Raw genomic sequence first — 13,154 nt, 5'->3', positions numbered from 1 at the left:
CACATGAAACGCACATCAAGAAAAGAAGGTCACAGTTTTTTTTAATCGAAATTCTCATTTTAAAGCTGCGCAGACTACCTGTTGTTAAAGGCAAAATCCATAAAAAATAAAAGATTATATTAAACCTACACTAACAATATTCTTTGGAAAAAAAAATCTATATTCAGTGATTTTCTATTGTGATGATCTCCTCCAAAAGTAAGTGTGAAACCAGTGCGGCAAGGAACGTGAAGCTAGGCAGCCATAGACCTGCAGGGGGCAGCGTAGGCGCTTACTGCATATTCAATAAGATTCAATATACATTTTTAGAGACGTCTGTATCTTTGATATTCCTAAGACACTTTACTGGGGATAAATAACAGCACGGAGAGCGCCCGTATATGTATCTGATCACAGCAGACCTGCGCAGACTATATTCCCCTGTTGTAATCTTCCTTCCGATCAGATGGCAAATGTCAAAAATCCAAACTGTTAGAGGGTCACAACTTCCTTACTATAGGTAACAGACTTCTTATGTCTGGACTATGTGAAAAAAAGGAAGACGGGGGTTCGATATGAGCTATATGGTGATAAAAAAGAATCAATGGCTGTTACCAAAAATAAATCTGAATTTAGGACTTACTGACTGATGAAAGCACAGAGAAAGTAGAAAAAGTTGGCAGAACATAGCCAAACAGTGACCGCAACCATTGGGAAGGGCGACTGTGATCTGCAGGGACTTTCCACCGGTGTCCACCCACTGTCACTAGTGATAAATGCTGAGATACTCCCAGTGGTTTCTATGATATAACAAACAATTAACAACAAACCTTAATGAAATATTCCTTCCGTAGCATTTGCCATCGCTCTGGGGTCTGAACATTGAGATTCCCACCAGCTCCTTGAATGAAGAAGCTAGAATAGCCATTTAAAAGATATCCCCAGAAATTAAACATAACCCCTTATCCACATTAGCTGGACCCCGGGCAGCAGACAGAATGGGTCTCTTCTGCAGATCCCGATCTTGAACGGAGCAGAGGTGCTGACGCCTGACCTGAGCGTCATTCATGTGTGACTGTCGGAAATGGCCGAGGCCTCCTCCTGTTGTCCCAGAGACAATGAATGGAGCGGAGGTGGGGTGCGTGCTCCCCTCAAGTCAGAGCCCTGCAAGGATCGCTGGGGGTCCCAGTAGGCAGACCCTCAGTGATCACTAACTTACCCCTTTCCTATGAATATACAGTTTCTCACAAAACGGAGTACACCCCTCGTATTTTTGTAAATATTTATTATATCTTTTCATGGGACAACACTGAAGATCTGACACTTTGATATGATGTAAGGTAGTCAGTGTACAACTTGTATAAGTGTAAATTTGGTGTGCCCCCTAAATAACTCAATACACAGCCATTAATGTCTAAAACGCTGGCAGCAAAAGTGAGTACACCTCTAAGTTAAAGTGGAAAATTTGTGGCCAAAGTGTCAATATTTTGTGCGCCCACCATTATTTTCAAGCACTGCCTTAAAGGGAATCTGTCACCTCATATTTCACATATAAACTGCGGCCACCGCCATCAGGGGCTTATCTACAGCAATCTGTAATGCATTCTGTAATGCTGTAGATAAGCCCCCGATGTGACCTGAAAGATAAGAAAAATGAGTTAGATTATACTCACCCAGAGGCGGTTCCGCTGCGGTCCGGTCCGATGGGCGTCGCGGTCCGGGGCCTCCCATCTTCTTACAATGACGTCCTCTTCTTCTCTTCACGCTGCGGCTCCGGCGCAGGCGTACTTTGCTCTGTCCTCAACAGGGAAGACAAAGTACTGCAGTGTGCAGGCACCGGGCCTCTCTGACCTTTCCTGGTGCATGCGCACTGCAGTACTTTGCTCTGCCCTCAACAGGATAGACAAAGTACGCCTGCGCCGGAGCCGCAGCAAGAAGCAAAGAAGAGGATGTCATCGAATGAAGATGGGAGGCCCCGGACCGAGACGCCCATCGGACCGGATGGCAGCGGAACCGCCCCTGGGTGAGTATAATATAACTCGTTTTTCTTATCTTTCAGGATACATCGGGGGCTTATCTACAGCATTACAGAATGCTGTAGATAAGCCCCTGATGCTGGTGGCCGCAGCTTATATACGAAATATGAGGTGACAGATTCCCTTTAACTCTCTTGGGAATGGAGGTCACTAGAGCTTCACCAGTGGCCATTGGACTCCTCTTCACTCCTCCATGATGACATCACGGAGCTGGTGGACGTTGGAGACCTTGCACTTCTCCATCTTCCTTAGGAAGATACCCCATTGATGCCCTATAGGTTTTAGGTCTGGAGACATGCTTGGCCAGTCCAGTACCTTTACCCTCAGTTTCTAAGCAAGGCAGTGATCATCTTGGAGGTGTGTTTGGGGTCACTATCATTTTGGAATACTGCCTTGTGGCCCAGTTTCTGAAGGGAGGGGACCATGCTCTGCTTCAGTATGTTCTCTCATGGAACTGTAGCTCATCACAGCCGGCAGCATTCATGCAACCCCAAACCATAACACTACTACCACCATGCTTGACTGTAGGCAAGACAATTGTCTTTGTACTCCTCACCTCGTTACAGTCACACACGCTTCACATCATCTGAACCAAATAAGTTTATGTTGGTCTCATCAGACCACAGGACATTGTTCCAGCAATCCATGTCCTTGTTTGCTTCCTTGTCTTCAGCAAACTGTTTGCGGGCTTTCTTGTGCATTATCTTTAGAAGAAGCTTCCTTCTGGGATGACAACCATGCAGACCAATTTGATGCAGTGTGCGGCGTATGGTCTGAGAATTGAGAGACAGACCCCCCCACCCCTGTAAAACCTGCAGCAAGTATATGGAGAGGGAAGCCACCGCCACTGGATGGGAGAATGTATACTTTATACATACCCGCCGGTACCAGCTCAGAAGCCAGCGAATCCCCACAGTGCATCCGCTGGGGGGATTCATAAGTCTGCAGTCACACAGAGGGACTGCAGACTTATCCTTTTGGACCAGACAACCCCTCTAAGGGGACTAGGGCAGCTATCAGGTTCCCTTTATTACTATAGCAGTTATATGGCAGGCTTAGGGGCTTACAGGTTACCTTTAAGCAATAGAATATATTCTCTGATCAGATGAGCTTTGTGACTGCTTTTGTCTACTCAGCCTTATCAAATGTAAGACTATCCTGTGTTAATAAGCGGCAGACTATTTCTGCACCTTAGAGTGCAGGGAAATCTTGATTTTACTGGTAAATAAATGCTCCAATTACACACAGGTACTTTCCAAAAATGTAGAGCAAGGAGGGGAATTTCAAATTCCTTCTGACTTCCTTCTGCTGGTTCCTTGGTATTCTACAAATCTAGGAGTGGCACAGCCAGCAGGGGGCGCTCATGGCGATACACATGGATCCCCTTCTTCCCTACAGGACAACACGTTAACATTCACATAAGACACAATAAGTCACGGAGGAACAGAATCAGAACGATCACAGTACAAAAAATACTAAGTTACAACTAATAAAGACAAAAGGGTCCATAGTACAAAGAGCAAGGATGTCATCATATCCAGAGAATAATTTACTATCGGTAAAATGTAACTGGTGAGCTACAAGCAACCATGTAGAGATCTAAGGAGCAGCCTTGGAAGTTCTGCCCCCGATGACTTCAATGGCAAAAAAAGGAGGCAGAAGATTTTCGTTTTTACATATGCATTTTTCCCTCCCCTTCTCTCAAGGGTCCATACATTTTTCCATCGACATTGTCGTACTTGGTTTTGCAGGACGAGTTGTAGTTTTGAACGACTCCATTCATTTTACCAAACAATGTAGTGAAAAAATGGTAATTTGGATTAAACGGTGAAAAAAAAAAAAAAAATCACCATTTTTTTTTTTATTTTTTTTTTTTTTTTTGGGGGGGGGGTTGGTTTTTCAACATTTATGTTGTGGTAAAAACGACCTGGCATCATTATTCTCCAGATCAGTATGATACCAGACATACCAAACTTGCATAGATTTTTTTTTTATTATTATTATTATTATTATTATTTAACTGGTGAAAAAATAAATAAATAATAATTTTTGGTTTGTGTCACCATTTTTTAAAATCCACAATCTATCTAGTTTTTCATCGACTGAGCTGAGCGAAGGTTTTGTTGTTCTTTTTTATTTTGTGTTTTTAGCTGTCGGTATTATCGCTACCAATTTCAAGTACATACAACATTTCGATCACTTTTTATTGCATTTCTTTACGGAGGAGTAGTGCATGAAAAATGCAGTTATTTTTCCCTTAACAGCTTTTACCAAATTAGTTACTGTAGTTTTTGATAGATCGGACTACTATTGAAGCAGCAATAACAAACATTTTTATTTTTTGTAATTTCTTTATTTTTAATGGGGAAAATGGTGATTAAAATGTTTGTTTTGCAAGTTATTATATTTTCAAATCTTTCTTCTTCTTTTTTTTTTAATTCTTTTTTTTAGTTCTCTTCGGAACTTGAACCTAGCTAAATTCAGGATTCATACGAAGCCCAGCCTGTGCCCAGGCTTCATGGGAGTACCAAGATGGCAGTAACAGTGGCCTACAGCCTTGCATGCAAGGATTAAGAGCCGCAAGGCTAGAAAGGCGTCTGCCCATATAACTCTCCCTGCCTTGGTGGTTGTGACATTTACGCTGTAAGCAAGATTTTAAAGAAGTTTTTCAATAAAGTGGACCAATTTTTATGGGATCATTTGAGGTGGATTTTTCCTAATTTAGTGTGTTTCCATGGACTGTGTATCCATGGGCAAAACACGCTGACATGTCCGTTTTTTTACCATCAGCAGGGGCCGCAAAACGTCCCACACACGGAGAACACACTTGGATGTCAACCGTGTGACACACACCGGCGCCAGGGAAGAAGCGCTACAGTAAGCGCTGTTCCCCAGCGCCGGGTGCTGAACACATTCTCATCATTCTCCTCTGCTCTGTCGGCGATTGGCGCGAGCAGGGGAGAATGATCAAAGTTACATTTAAGTGATAAAAGAGACAGCAGGAGCGGCTGATGGGAGTATTCATCAGCCGCCGCCTGCGCTACAAATGAATAACTTTAAAAAAAAAATCAGGCGTGGATTCAAATCTATTTTCTATAACCAGCCAGGCACAACTCACAGCTGGGGGCGGCAACCCTCAGCTGTCAGCTTCAGCAAGGCTAGATATCAACTATAGAGGGGTCCCCACACTGTTTTTTTTTAATTATTTAAATAAATAAGTATAAAAATGGCGTGAGGTCCCCTCTATTTTTGACAACCAGCCTAGGTAAAGGAGACAGCTGAGGGCTGTATTCTCAGACTGGTAAGGGGCCACTGATTTAGACCTGGGCTGAACTGTGGTGACCTCAACAAAGTGAGAAAAAGTCAGTCATAAGGTCATCGCAGATCATGGCGAGAAATTCTCACGGTGATCTGCTGTGAAGACACTGAGCTTGAACTGCGGTGACCTCATCACTGACTTCTTCCCACGGTGCTGAGGTCACCACAGTTCAGCCCTGCTGGGAACACAGCCTCACTGACCGGCGGTAACCTCGATGACGTCACAGCTGGTCAGTGACGCTGCGTTCGCAGCAGCTCAGTCATCAGTTTTTCTCAGCCTGGACTTGGCACTGTCCAGGTTGAAAACTATTTATCCCCAAACATGGATTACGGCGTGGGACAGAACGACAGAGAGGTGAGGGATATGGTTGTTTTTTATTTTAGTTTTATTACAGAAGACGAGGGCTCCAGTGAAATTAGGTGTTAGGTGAGTATAACTGTTTGCTATTTTTAAATAAAAATGGAAGTGTTTTGTTTCATTTCTAACAGAGGACTTTATTCTGGCCGTGTTTTTATTTACCATACAACTGAAGGATTAGTAATTGATAGGTGTCTTACAGACGCCTCTCCATTACTAAGCCGTGGGCTTGATATCACCTGACAATACAAAGGTGACATCAACCCCACAAATATTAACCCCCCTTGCCACCGCTACAGGGCAAGTGGGAAGAGCCGGCAAAGCACCAGAATTGTCGCATCTAATAGATGTGACTTTCCTGTGCAGCTGCGGGCTGCTATTATACATGGCCCCTTACCGGCCTGTGAGTTTTGCCTGGGTGGCTATAGAAAATAGAGGGGAACCCAAGCCGGCTTGTTTCATTTATTTATTTATTGTGCAGGCGGCGGGTGAGGAATACTCCTACCAGCAGCTCCTGCTGTCACTATTATTAGCGGCAGCAGGTGTAGGCTGATGGGAGTAATAGTCCCATCACTTGAAGCCTGCTGTCATTGTTATCTCTTAAATACAACTCTCAACATTCTTCCCTGCTCGCGCTGATTGCCGGCAGAGCAGGGGAGAATGATGAGTGCCATCTTCAGCACCAGGTAACAGCACTTACTGTAGCGCCCCTTCCCTGGCGCCCAGTACAGATGCGGCACATGGGCGGTGCATGGTTGCCACAACTGTGCCGCAAGTATTACGCACACAAACACACGAATACATGGAAATATCAGGATGTGTGAAACTGGCCTAAGACTGACAGCAGCAACTACATTTTTTTACCTAATTGCATGCATTTGGGGCTAAAAATAATGTTGGACCACGTGACTTCTATAGTCTCTGTGCCGCACGGTCTATTGCTGGCTGCAGAATCTACTAAAGGCTCATGGAGACGTCCATGATACTAGGTCGGAGCATAGACCGCAATGTACAGACTGGTCACAGGTCTCATACAGGCTGTCCAATCCTGGTAGGGAGACCGGCACACGGTCCATAAATTGCAGTCTGTGCTCCGAACAAGTTTCACTATATGTTTGCATGAGCTCTGAGAATCTGTCAGTGAGCTCATTCAGATTAAATGACGGGAAGTTTATAACTTTTATCTGTCCTTTTCTAAGCTCCTCTCAGCTGATTTATGACCACAGACCACATCAAAGTTGAAAATGGAGAGCCTGTAAAAGAAAACCAGTTTAAAATATTTACTGAAACCAAATAATAAAAATAAAATGTCCCAAAAGGTGGACAACCCCTTTAACAAAACCATATTCAATACTGCCGTGTCCGCAAAAGTCCAAGCTATCAAATACAAAATTATTTTGCACCCTGCAATGGTACTCGTATAAACTACAACTCACCAGGAAAGAAAACCTCATATAGTAATGTGAAAGGAAAAATAAAACACATTATCGCTCTCAGAAGAAGGTTGGGAAAATACGATCACACAAAAACAGAAAGCGGCCAGGTCATGAACAGGATAAACAAAATCTGCGCCTTGGATTTCCGTGAGTCCTGCCAGGCGGCATTTCTCTGCAGATCTGATTCTCTTCCTCAAGGAGGTCAGTGACATCATTAAAGATCACCTCTTACTCAAGAGTATGGAACATCCAAACTGACCACTACTGTTCTCCCCCGGAAGGCAGTAACATCCTACTAATCCCTTCCCCAGGAGAGCAGGAACATCCCCACTGATCCGTTCCCCAGGGGGCAGTAACATCCCCACTGATCCCTTCCCCAGGAGAGCAGTGACATCCTACTGATCCCTTCCCCAGGAGGGCAGTAACATCCCCACTGATCCCTTCCCCAGGAGAGCAGTGACATCCTACTGATCCCTTCCCCAGGGGGCAGTAACATCCCCACTGATCCCTTCCCCAGGAGGGCAGTAACATCCCCACTGATCCCTTCCCCAGGAGAGCAGTGACATCCTACTGATCCCTTCCCCAGGGGGCAGTAACATCCCCACTGATCCCTTCCCCAGGAGGGCAGTAACATCCCCACTGATCCCTTCCCCAGGAGGGCAGTAACATCCCCACTGATCCCTTCCCCAGGAGGGCAGTAACATCCCCACTGATCCCTTCCCCAGGAGGGCAGAAACATCCCCACTGATCCCTTCCCCAGGAAGGCAGTAACATCCCCACTGATCCCTTCCCCAGGAGGGCAGTAACATCCCCACTGATCCCTTCCCCAGGAGGGCAGAAACATCCCCACTGATCCCTTCCCCAGGAAGGCAGTAACATCCCCACTGATCCCTTCCCCAGGAGGGCAGTAACATCCCCACTGATCCCTTCCCCAGGAGGGCAGTAACATGCCCACTGATCTCTTCCCCAGGAGGGCAGTAACATCCTACTGATCCCTTCCCCAGGAAGGCAGTAACATCCCCACTGATCCCTTCCCCAGGAGGGCAGTAACATCCCCACTGATCCCTTCCCCAGGAGGGCAGTAACATCCTACTGATCCCTTTCCCCAGGAGGGCAGTGACATCCCCACTGATCCCTTCCCCAGGAGGGCAGTAACATCCCCACTGATCCCTTCCCCAGGAGGGCAGTAACATCCCCACTGATCCCTTCCCCAGGAGGGCAGTAACATCTTACTGATCCCTTCCCCAGGAGGGCAGTAACATCCCCACTGATCCCTTCCCCAGGAGGGCAGTAACATCCCCACTGATCCCTTCCCCAGGAGGGCAGTAACATCCCCACTGATCCCTTCCCCAGGAGGGAAGTAACATCCCCACTGATCCCTTCCCCAGGAGGGCAGTAACATCCCCACTGATCCCTTCCCCAGGAGGGCAGTAACATCCCCACTGATCCCTTCCCCAGGAGGGCAGTAACATCCCCACTGATCCCTTCCCCAGGAAGGCAGTAACATCCCCACTGATCCCTTCCCCAGGAGGGCAGAAACATCCCCACTGATCCCTTCCCCAGGAGGGCAGTAACATCCCTACTGATCCCTTTCCCAGGAGGGCAGTAACATCCCCACTGATCCCTTCCCTAGGAGGGTAGTGACATCCCCACTGATCCCTTCCCTAGGAGGGCAGTGACATCCCCACTGATCCCTTCCCCAGGAGGGCAGTAACATCCCCACTGATCCCTTCCCCAGGAGGGCAGTAACATCCCCACTGATCCCTTCCCCAGGAGGGCAGTGACATCCCCACTGATCCCTTCCTCAGAAGGGCAGTAACATCCCCACTGATCCCTTCCCCAGGAGGGCAGTAACATCCCCACTGATCCCTTCCCCAGGAGGGCAGTAACATCTTACTGATCCCTTCCCCAGGAGGGCAGTAACATCCCCACTGATCCCTTCCCCAGGAGGGCAGTAACATCCCCACTGATCCCTTCCCCAGGAGGGCAGTAACATCCCCACTGATCCCTTCCCCAGGAGGGCAGTAACATCCCCACTGATCCCTTCCCCAGGAAGGCAGTAACATCCCCACTGATCCCTTCCCCAGGAGGGCAGAAACATCCCCACTGATCCCTTCCCCAGGAGGGCAGTAACATCCCTACTGATCCCTTCCCCAGGAGGGCAGTAACATCCCCACTGATCCCTTCCCTAGGAGGGCAGTGACATCCCCACTGATCCCTTCCCTAGGAGGGCAGTGGCATCCCCACTGATCCCTTCCCTAGGAGGGCAGTAACATCCCCACTGATCCCTTCCCTAGGAGGGCAGTAACATCCCCACTGATCCCTTCCCTAGGAGGGCAGTGACATCCCCACTGATCCCTTCCCTAGGAGGGCAGTGACATCCCCACTGATCCCTTCCCCAGGAGGGCAGTAACATCCCCACTGATCCCTTCCCCAGGAGGGCAGTAACATCCCCACTGATCCCTTCCCCAGGAGGGCAGTAACATCCCCACTGATCCCTTCCCCAGGAGGGCAGTAACATCCCCACTGATCCCTTCCCCAGGAGGGCAGTAACATCCCCACTGATCCCTTCCCCAGGAAGGCAGTAACATCCCCACTGATCCCTTCCCCAGGAGGGCAGAAACATCCCCACTGATCCCTTCCCCAGGAGGGCAGTAACATCCCTACTGATCCCTTCCCCAGGAGGGCAGTAACATCCCCACTGATCCCTTCCCCAGGAGGGCAGTAACATCCCCACTGATCCCTTCCCCAGGAGGGCAGTAACATCCCCACTGATCCCTTCCCCAGGAGGGCAGTAACATCCCCACTGATCCCTTCCCCAGGAGGGCAGTAACATCCTACTGATCCCTTCCCCAGGAGGGCAGTAACATCCCACCTGATCCCTTCCCCAGGAGGGCAGTAACATCCCCACTGATCCCTTCACCAGGAGGGCAGTAACATCCCCACTGATCCCTTCCCCAGGAGGGCAGTAACATCCTACTGATCCCTTCCCCAGGAGGGAGGTAACATCCCCACTGATCCCTTCTCCAGGAGGGCAGTAACATCCTACTGATCCCTTCCCCAGGAAGGCAGTAACATCCCCACTGATCCCTTCCCCAGGAGGGCAGTAACATACCCACTGATCCCTTCCCCAGGAGGGCAGTAACATCCCCACTGATCCCTTCCCCAGGAGAGCAGTGACATCCTACTGATCCCTTCCCCAGGGGGCAGTAACATCCTACTGATCCTTTCCCCAGGAGGGCAGTAACATCCTACTGATCCCTTCCCCAGGAGGGCAGTAACATCCTACTGATCCCTTCCCCAGGAGGGCAGTAACATCCTACTGATCCCTTCCCCAGGAGGGCAGTAACATCCCCACTGATCTCTTCCCCAGGAGGGCAGTGACATCCCCACTGATCCCTTCCCCAGGAGGGCAGTAACATCTCCACTGATCCCTTCCCCAGGAGGGCAGTGACATCCCCACTGATCCCTTCCCCAGGAGGGCAGTAACATCCCCACTGATCCCTCCCCAGGAGGGCAGTAACATCCCCACTGATCCATTCCCCAGGAGGGCAGTAACATCCCCACTGATCCCTTCCCCAGGAGGGCAGTGACATCCCCACTGATCCCTTCCCTAGGAGGGCAGTGACATCCCCACTGATCCCTTCCCCAGGAGGGCCGTAACATCCCCACTGATCCCTTCCCTAGGAGGGCAGTAACATCCCCACTGATCCCTTCCCTAGGAGGGCAGTGGCATCCCCACTGATCCCTTCCCTAGGAGGGCAGTAACATCCCCACTGATCGCTTCTCTAGGAGGGTAGTGACATCCCCACTGATCCCTTCCCTAGGAGGGCAGTGACATCCCCACTGATCCCTTCCCTAGGAGGGCAGTAACATCCCCACTGATCCCTTCCCTAGGAGGGCAGTAACATCCCCACTGATCCCTTCCCTAGGAGGGCAGTAACATCCCCACTGATCCCTTCCCTAGGAGGGTAGTGACATCCCCACTGATCCCTTCCCTAGGAGGGCAGTGACATCCCCACTGATCCCTTCCCTAGGAGGGCAGTGACATCCCCACTGATCCCTTCCCTAGGAGGGCAGTGACATCCCCACTGATCCCTTCCCTAGGAGGGCAGTGACATCCCCACTGATCCCTTCCCTAGGAGGGCAGTAACATCCCCACTGATCCCTTCCCTAGGAGGGCAGTAACATCCCCCCTGATCCCTTCCCTAGGAGGGCAGTAACATCCCCACTGATCCCTTCCCTAGGAGGGTAGTGACATCCCCACTGATCCCTTCCCTAGGAGGGCAGTGACATCCCCACTGATCCCTTCCCTAGGAGGGCAGTGACATCCCCACTGATCCCTTCCCTAGGAGGGCAGTGACATCCCCACTGATCCCTTCCCTAGGAGGGCAGTGACATCCCCACTGATCCCTTCCCTAGGAGGGCAGGGACATCCCCACTGATCCCTTCCCTAGGAGGGCAGGGACATCCCCACTGATCCCCATGTGTTGATATCTCTCAGGGCTCCTGCCCAGCTTATTACTACTCTCCACACACCCAGAGACCCCTGCGCAATGTAATGGGGTCTCCCGTGTGGAGAAAGTAGTGCCAGCAGCAGCAGGTGAGGCTCCTGTGAGCAGGGCTGTACTGAGGCACCACGGCCAGGACCACTACTCAGAGGCCACGGCCCCTCCACCCCGCCACTCACCGCTCATTGTCCCAGGCTGCAGGCACTGCGAGGTAAATAAACACCAGTGACAGCACCGGAGAGCGCGGCTCCGCCCCGGAGAGGAAGCCTGGAAAAGCTGAGCGCTAGCAGTGCTGGAGGACCTGATGTGACGTCACGGCCATGTGACCAGGGCGGGTGGGAGGAGCCAGAGGGAGCCGGAAGAATTGGTGGTTTCCCTGGGAGAAGAAGACGCCAAAATGTCAGTGAAGGAGCAGGAGAAGGAGAGCGCTGTACTGTGATGGGTAATGAGCGGGGTGTGATAGAGGGGACATGGGGGTGCGGACTGTGTAATAGAGGGGTGCATGGGGGGCGGAGACTAGAGGGGACATGGGGGTGCGGACTGTGTAATAGAGGGGACATGGGCGCAGACTGTGTAATAGAGGGGACATGGGCGCAGACTGTGTAATAGAGGGGTGCATGGGGGGTGCAGACTGTAATAGAGGGGTGCATGGTGAGCGCAGGCTGTGTAATAGAGGGGTCTATGGGGAGTCCAGACTAATAGAGGGGTGCATGGGGGGCGCTGACTGTGTAAAAGAGATTGGCACATGGGGGCACATTGTAATTTTGGGGTGCGTGGGGGCGCAGACTGTAATAGAGGGGTAAGGAGACTGTGTAATACGGGTGCGTGGGGGCGCAGACTGTCTAATAGAGGGGTGCATGTGGGCAGACTGTGTAATAGAGGTGTGCATGGGGAGCGCAGACTGTGTAATAGAGGGGTGCATGGGGCGGAGACTGTATAATACAGGGGTGCATGGGGGCGCAGACTGTAATAGAGGGGTGCAGACTGTGTAATACAGGGGTGTATGGGGGCGCAGACTGTAATAGAGGGGTGCATGGGGGACAGACTGTGTAATAGAGGGGTGCATGGGGTGCTCAGACTGTAATAGAGGATGATATGGGGGGGTGCAGACTGTGTAATAGAAGGGGACATGGGGACACAGACTGTAATAGAGGGATGCATGGGGGCCGACTAATAGAGGGGTGCGTAGTGAGCGCAGACTGTGTAGAGGGGTGCATGGGGGTCAGACTGTAATAGAAGGGGACATGGGGACACAGACTGTAATAGAGGAGTGCATGGGCGCATGCTGTGTAATAGAATGGTGTGTAGTGGGCGCAGACTGCATAGAGGGGTGTATGGGGCAGACTGATTGATAGAGGGGTGCATGGGGGCACAGACTGTGTATAGAGGGGTGCATAGGGGAAGACTAATAGAGGGGCACATGGGGGCACAGACTGTAATAGAGAGGTGAAATTGGGCGCAGACTGTATAGAGGGGTGCATAGAGGAAGACTGTGTAATAGAGGGGTGCATGGGGG

At 50.1% G+C, this 13,154-nt stretch overlaps 1 protein-coding gene across 2 annotated transcripts in view; it reads right to left on the bottom strand.

Moving 5' to 3' along the window:
* SNX29 (sorting nexin 29) overlaps window positions 1-11,960 on the bottom strand; it is a 565,512-nt gene extending 553,552 nt beyond the window's left edge. The window contains exon 1 of one of the 2 annotated variants that reach the window (XM_077275156.1): window positions 11,818-11,960. In XM_077275156.1, the coding sequence (XP_077131271.1) occupies window positions 11,818-11,824 (7 nt within the window). In that variant the 5' untranslated portion in view covers window positions 11,825-11,960. The remainder of the gene's footprint in view (window positions 1-11,817) is intronic. The other variant, XM_077275157.1, reaches the window with a different exon arrangement.
* Between the last annotated feature and the right edge of the window lie 1,194 nt (window positions 11,961-13,154).

Source organism: Ranitomeya variabilis, chromosome 7 (assembly GCF_051348905.1).
Source record: "Ranitomeya variabilis isolate aRanVar5 chromosome 7, aRanVar5.hap1, whole genome shotgun sequence".
Lineage (NCBI taxonomy): Eukaryota > Metazoa > Chordata > Amphibia > Anura > Dendrobatidae > Ranitomeya > Ranitomeya variabilis.
Note: the sequence above shows the minus strand (reverse complement) of the source record. Positions and strands in the feature narration are given on the sequence as shown.